Source organism: Arabidopsis lyrata (genome assembly GCF_000004255.2).
Source record: "Arabidopsis lyrata subsp. lyrata unplaced genomic scaffold ARALYscaffold_7, whole genome shotgun sequence".
Taxonomy (NCBI): domain Eukaryota; kingdom Viridiplantae; phylum Streptophyta; class Magnoliopsida; order Brassicales; family Brassicaceae; genus Arabidopsis; species Arabidopsis lyrata.
The window spans coordinates 14,626,146-14,632,491 of record NW_003302549.1 but is presented as its reverse complement, the minus strand read 5'-3'; the positions used below and the strand labels follow the sequence as shown (position 1 = coordinate 14,632,491).

The 6,346-nt window shown below is 30.4% G+C and overlaps 1 protein-coding gene across 1 annotated transcript; it reads left to right on the top strand.

Annotated features, from left to right (window-relative positions):
* The first annotated feature begins 822 nt into the window (after window positions 1-822).
* Window positions 823-3,924, top strand: LOC110226197. Its single transcript, XM_021016930.1, has 4 exons — window positions 823-1,765; window positions 1,836-1,934; window positions 2,046-2,117; window positions 2,288-3,924. Exons 1-4 carry the CDS (start codon window positions 1,409-1,411, stop codon window positions 3,884-3,886), a joined length of 2,127 nt encoding a protein of 708 aa, XP_020872589.1. The 5' UTR covers window positions 823-1,408; the 3' UTR covers window positions 3,887-3,924.
* The last annotated feature ends 2,422 nt before the right edge of the window (window positions 3,925-6,346 follow it).

The window sequence follows — 6,346 nt, the reverse complement described above, 5'->3', positions numbered from 1 at the left end:
AAAATAGGTAATTAAATTTCTTAATTTTCTTAACATCTTTAAATTTTTAAATTTATGTTTTTATTTGTATTTAATTATCAAAAACTATCTATAGGACTAGATTTAATACAAATGTAATTTTAAATATGCTATGAAATGTAAGTCATTTGTTTTATAACTATTATGTTAAAAAAAATATTTTTTCAAATTAACTATTTTTTAGTATTATTTTATTTTATTATTTAATTTTTAAGAAATATTATTATTATCATTGATATTTAATTTAATTAGTTTTAATAACATATACCGCAACTTTTAAAGCACAAAAGTTACAAGTCACTTGTATTGATCAGACTGATAACTCATATTTCTACAGCAAATTACTACATCAGTCTACAGTTTATACCACATAATTTCTACGGTAATTCAACCTCAATAACACTTGTTACCATTAAAAAAACATAAAAAAGAAGAAAAACTTCCCCAACGCATTTACTTCATCTGAAATGTCAAAACAATCACCAATATTAAAATTTGGTTTAAAACACCAACTTTCCCTTTAACTCTTTAAAGTTTAAATCACCAATTTTTGTTGATTTTCACTTTAATCACAAACTGTTATTAACAGAACCAATTTAAAACTGTCATGAAATATTTTGACGATATGAAATAACAAAGTTATTATTCATCTCCGTAATCAAACTGTTGATGAGGTCAACATAGATTATTATTAAGTCTATCAAAGACTTAATCTATTTCTTATATGGGGGACTCACAAAAATGCCCCCTTTTTAATACCCATTTTCAAAAATACCCCCTCCCTAATAGCTTCCCTGAAATTGACTATTTTACCCTTAATGAAGAAGAGAAAACTGGGGAACGACGAACAAAAATCTCTGCGTCTCTCGTCACCTTCACAGCCGACGAACAAAAGGTGATGAGATCTTAGATCCGTCGATATCTTCATCTTAGATCCGTCGAGTTCAATCGAGTTCAATCGAGTTCAATCGAGTTCAATCGACGAGGATCAATCGATTCTGTAATCAAAAATCTGTGACTCATCCCAATCTGCATCAATTAGGTTCGAATCGCTTCTGAAATCTGAACCGTTTAGATCCAAAAGTTCATCGATTTCGTCTTCTAATCTGAATTGATTAATTAAGAGCTTCGATTCTGTGTTTATCTATTTTCTCGAATTTGTCTTGCTTGAAAATTATAATTCGTGTTACCTTTAAAAACTTTCTAAAACCATTGTAAAAATTTCTTCTTCATCTTCTCACTGTATTTATGTTCTTCAGTAACTATTGTACACTATTAGTGAAATAATTTTGATTTACCGTGTTTTTTGTGAAGATTGTAAACCTTTAAAAAATATTGTAAAACCATGAAGAACTTTATAAATACCTTGTGAACTATCATAAAGATACATATGTTTAACATTATAATACATTATCTTTTTTATCAGGTCGTAATGATTGAGTTGAATTGCATATCTGGTGTTTGGAAACTGAAAAATAACAATTGTTGGGATTTTAAATTTGATGTTGAAAGAGGAGGGTCTCTTACTTTTATCAATGAGGATACGTGTTTCACTGATTTGTGTGCTGTTGTTATAGAAGATTTTGGAATTGATGTCGGTATTAATATAGTGAAACTCAGTTATTCATTACCCTCTACAAAAGACATGCCTCCTATGTATATTAGAAATGATAGGCAAGTGCAAGCATTTATGAAAAAGCTTGCGGAATTCAGAGGCGGTATTCAGCTATGTGTAACTGTTGAGAAGGTATTTTACCAACATTCAATTTTGTAAACTGGTTTAACAAATTTGTAAACAGTTTTAATTATCTTTACAGGGGAAAACAAGCAGTAATCCAATGATGGGGACAAACAACATCTCAATTAGTAGTGAGAGCAATACAGATCCTTATTCTACATATCAAGTCATGAATGAGGTAAAACAGTAAAGAAACCTTGTAAATTAGTAAAGAAATCATTAAAATAGCTTGTAAATAAGTTAACGAAGATTCAAAATAACTTGTAAATTTGCAAAAATTATATTACAGGTACAAATGTATTCTGCAAACCCTGCTCCTATAACTTTTGTTTCAGCTCCTGCATGTCATGTCATGAATGAGGTATTTTCAATTCCCTTACAAATTCTTTGAAAATCAGTAAAAAATCTTTTTAAAAAACCTTGTAAAACCCTTTTAAAAACCCTTTTTAGTACACCTTTTAAAATAACTTGTAAATCCTTTTAAAATACCTTGTAAAACAATTCAAATCCAAATTTTTTTTGCTTTTGCAGATGGGATTTGACTCAACCATCCCGGAGAGGGTTAGAACTGAAACGGAATCCTTCTCTAATATATCTGAAGGTTCAGCTCCTGTAGGTGGTTCTACTATTTCTGCATCTTCAAATACTTTGTATTGTGGAAAGTTGTTCAAGGACAAAAAGGAAATGGGAAGGCAGATGCAGTTATTTGCAATGGAGAATAACTTCGAGTTCCGGACTAAGAAATCAGACTCAACACGGTATACTCTTCGTTGCATTGATGAAAAATGTAGTTGGAGGTTACGTGCAACTAGGGTTAAGGCATCAGATAGTTTTATTATTAAAAAGTATGTTAGTGAGCACTGTTGTGATTCTTCGCTAAGGAAGGTTAATCATCGCCAAGCAACTGCTAGGACATTAGGAGAAATGGTAAGTAATCATTTTCGTGGAGAGAAGCTTGCGCTTAAACCTAAACAACTGATAGAAAAATTCAGACACGACAATGGGATTGGAGTTTCTTATTCAAAAGCGTGGAGAGCTAAAGATCATGCAATCGATGTTGCTAGGGGTACACCTGAAGATGGTTATGAGTTCTTGCCAATGTGGATGTACATGGTAAATGAGAAGAATCCTGGTTCTGCAACCTTCATTGAGGTCGATCCTGACAACAAATTTAAGTACGCATTTCTTGCCTTTGGTCCGTCAATTAGAGGGTTTAAGTTGATGAGAAAAGTGATTTGTATTGACGGTGCTCATTTGAAATCAAATTTTAAAGGGACTTTGCTTGGTGCCTCAGCACAAGATGGTGACTTTCATTTGTATCCTATTGCATTTGGCGTAGTTGATTCAGAAAATGATGCTTCGTGGGACTGGTTTATGAAGTGTTTGAAGAAAATTATCCCGGATGAACCTGATTTAGTTTTTGTGTCAGATCGTGCATCATCAATTGCCAATGCTCTTATTGTTAATTATCCACTTGCTCATCATGGGATCTGCATTTTTCATTTGGAGAAAAACCTTGAGACTGGGTTTAAGTCATCCTCAACGCTTATTCCAGTTATGAAAGATGCAGCTTATGCTTACACAAGGTTTGATTTTGAACAGTTGTTCCATGAACTGTCTCTTGCTGACAACAAGATGGCACAGTATCTGTGGGATTTGGATGTCAAAAAATGGTCACGTGCTTGTGCACCTGCCAATCGATACAACATTATGACATCAAACTTAGCTGAGTCTTTGAATTCTCTGTTGAAAGAAAGCCGTGAGTATCCAATTGTCTGTTTGTTTGATACAATTAGGTCTACTCTTACCAGATGGTTCAATGAACGACATGAGAAGGGTACTCGTAATAGGCATTCAGTTACTGTGAATGTGATGAAGCAAGTAAAGACACTGTATGATTCTACTGCACGCTGGCTTGAAGTGTCACAAGTGAATCAACACGTGTTTGAAGTGAAAGGAGGTACGTTGGTTCATGTTGTGAATTTGGAAACAAGAGACTGCACGTGTTGTGTGTTCAATATCACGAAAATCCCGTGTGCTCATGCAATAGCGGCTGCAAAACATATTAATCTTAACGAATATGATTATGTTGATACCTTATACTCCAACAAAAGGTATGTCATATTCTAACTTTACAGGTATGTTACTATATAAAACAAGTTATAAAACTGTATTTTAAAATTTTTTATAACCATTAAAAACCTTGTAAATCAATTTCTTATCAAAATCATCAAAAAACCTTGTAAAATATTATAAAAACATTGTGAAACCCTTATCATGTCTTGTAAAAACTTGTTCAACCTCTAAAAACCTTGTAAGACCTAAAAAAACCTTCTGATTGTCTTGCAAACCTTTGAAAACTCTTACAATTTTTAAAAATTACATCTTTGTTTGACAGTTGGACGCTAGCATATTCAGAGAGTATATATCCCGTTGGTGATAGGACACAATGGGAGGTTCCAGCCGATGTTGCTGCTTTTGTTTGTCGACCACCATCTTCTCGTGTTCCTAGTGGCAGGCCTAAGAAAAAGAGAATACCTAGTGGATGGGAGTATGGAAAATCTGCAACAAATTACAAATGTCGTCGGTGTGGTCAAAATGGACACAACAAAAGTAGTTGTGTGGCTCCAATATAGTTTTTACTTTATTTTATTACATAACATATTAAGTATTTTGTGACTTTTTTAAAAAATATTATTGAAAAACTTTCATAACTTGTTATAAAACCTTTTTTACGTTTATTCTTGGAGAAAGGTGTTACTACGTTTTCAAATAGTTGTTACACTTGTAAGATCTATATAAAATCTTTTTAAAACCCTTGTAAAACCCTTTAAAACACTTTAAAAAACCTTGTAAAACCTTATAAAACTCTTGTAAAAACCTTTTAACCTACAAAAAGCCTTGTAAAACACTTTAAAAACACTTTTTAACCTCTTTTAAAACCATCATAAAACCCTTGTAAAAACGTATTAACCTATAAAAACCCTTGTAAAACCCTTATAAAACCCTTTAAAAAACTTTAAAAACCATTGTAAAATCCTTAAAACCTCCTTATAGAAATAACATCTTAAATCTTTTAAAGCCTTGTAAAACCCTTATAAAACACTTGTATTAACCTATAAAAACTCTTGTAAAAACCTTTTAACCTACATAAACCCTTGTAAAACCCTTTAAAAATCTTTAAAAAACCTTGTAAAACCTTATAAAACTCTTGTAAAAACCTTTTAACCTACAAAAAGCCTTGTAAAACACTTTAAAAACACTTTTTAACCTCTTTTAAAACCATCATAAAACCCTTGTAAAAACGTATTAACCTATAAAAACCCTTGTAAAACCCTTATAAAACCCTTTAAAAAACTTTAAAAACCATTGTAAAATCCTTAAAACCTCCTTATAGAAATAACATCTTAAATCTTTTAAAGCCTTGTAAAACCCTTATAAAACACTTGTATTAACCTATAAAAACTCTTGTAAAAACCTTTTAACCTACATAAACCCTTGTAAAACCCTTTAAAAATCTTTAAAAAACCTTGTAAAACCTTATAAAACTCTTGTAAAAACCTTTTAACCTACAAAAAGCCTTGTAAAACACTTTAAAAACACTTGTTAATCTCTATTAAAACCATCATAAAACCCTTGTAAAAACGTATTAAATCTATAAAAACCCTTGTAAAACCCTTTAAAAAACTTTAAATATATTTTTAAATATATTTTTAAAAATATATTTTTGGTGTTACAAATGTCGTCGGTGTGGTCAAAATGGACACAACAAAAGTAGTTGTGTGGCTCCAATATAGTTTTTACTTTATTTTATTACATAACATATTAAGTATTTTGTGACTTTTTTAAAAAATATTATTGAAAAACTTTCATAACTTGTTATAAAACCTTTTTTACGTTTATTCTTGGAGAAAGGTGTTACTACGTTTTCAAAAAGTTGTTACACTTGTAAGATCTATATAAAATCTTTTTAAAACCCTTGTAAAACCCTTTAAAACACTTTAAAAAACCTTGTAAAACCTTATAAAACTCTTGTAAAAACCTTTTAACCTACAAAAAGCCTTGTAAAACACTTTAAAAACACTTTTTAACCTCTTTTAAAACCATCATAAAACCCTTGTAAAAACGTATTAACCTATAAAAACCCTTGTAAAACCCTTATAAAACCCTTTAAAAAACTTTAAAAACCATTGTAAAATCCTTAAAACCTCCTTATAGAAATAACATCTTAAATCTTTTAAAGCCTTGTAAAACACTTATAAAACACTTGTATTAACCTATAAAAACTCTTGTAAAAACCTTTTAACCTACATAAACCCTTGTAAAACCCTTTAAAAATCTTTAAAAAACCTTGTAAAACCTTATAAAACTCTTGTAAAAACCTTTTAACCTACAAAAAGCCTTGTAAAACACTTTAAAAACACTTGTTAATCTCTATTAAAACCATCATAAAACCCTTGTAAAAACGTATTAAATCTATAAAAACCCTTGTAAAACCCTTTAAAAAACTTTAAAAACCATTGTAAAAACCTTAAAACCTTCTTATAGAAATAACATCATAAATCTTTTAAAGCCTTGTAAAACCCTTAT

Excerpts from the sequence above, each read along its gene's own strand:
- LOC110226197 (XM_021016930.1), top strand. The coding sequence starts at position 1,409 with ATGTTTAACATTATAATACATTATCTTTTTTATCAGGTCGTAATGATT. Across the intron at positions 1,766-1,835 it reads TATGTGTAACTGTTGAGAAG|GGGAAAACAAGCAGTAATCC; the intron begins GTATTTTACCAA and ends TTATCTTTACAG. Across the intron at positions 2,118-2,287 it reads CATGTCATGTCATGAATGAG|ATGGGATTTGACTCAACCAT; the intron begins GTATTTTCAATT and ends TTGCTTTTGCAG.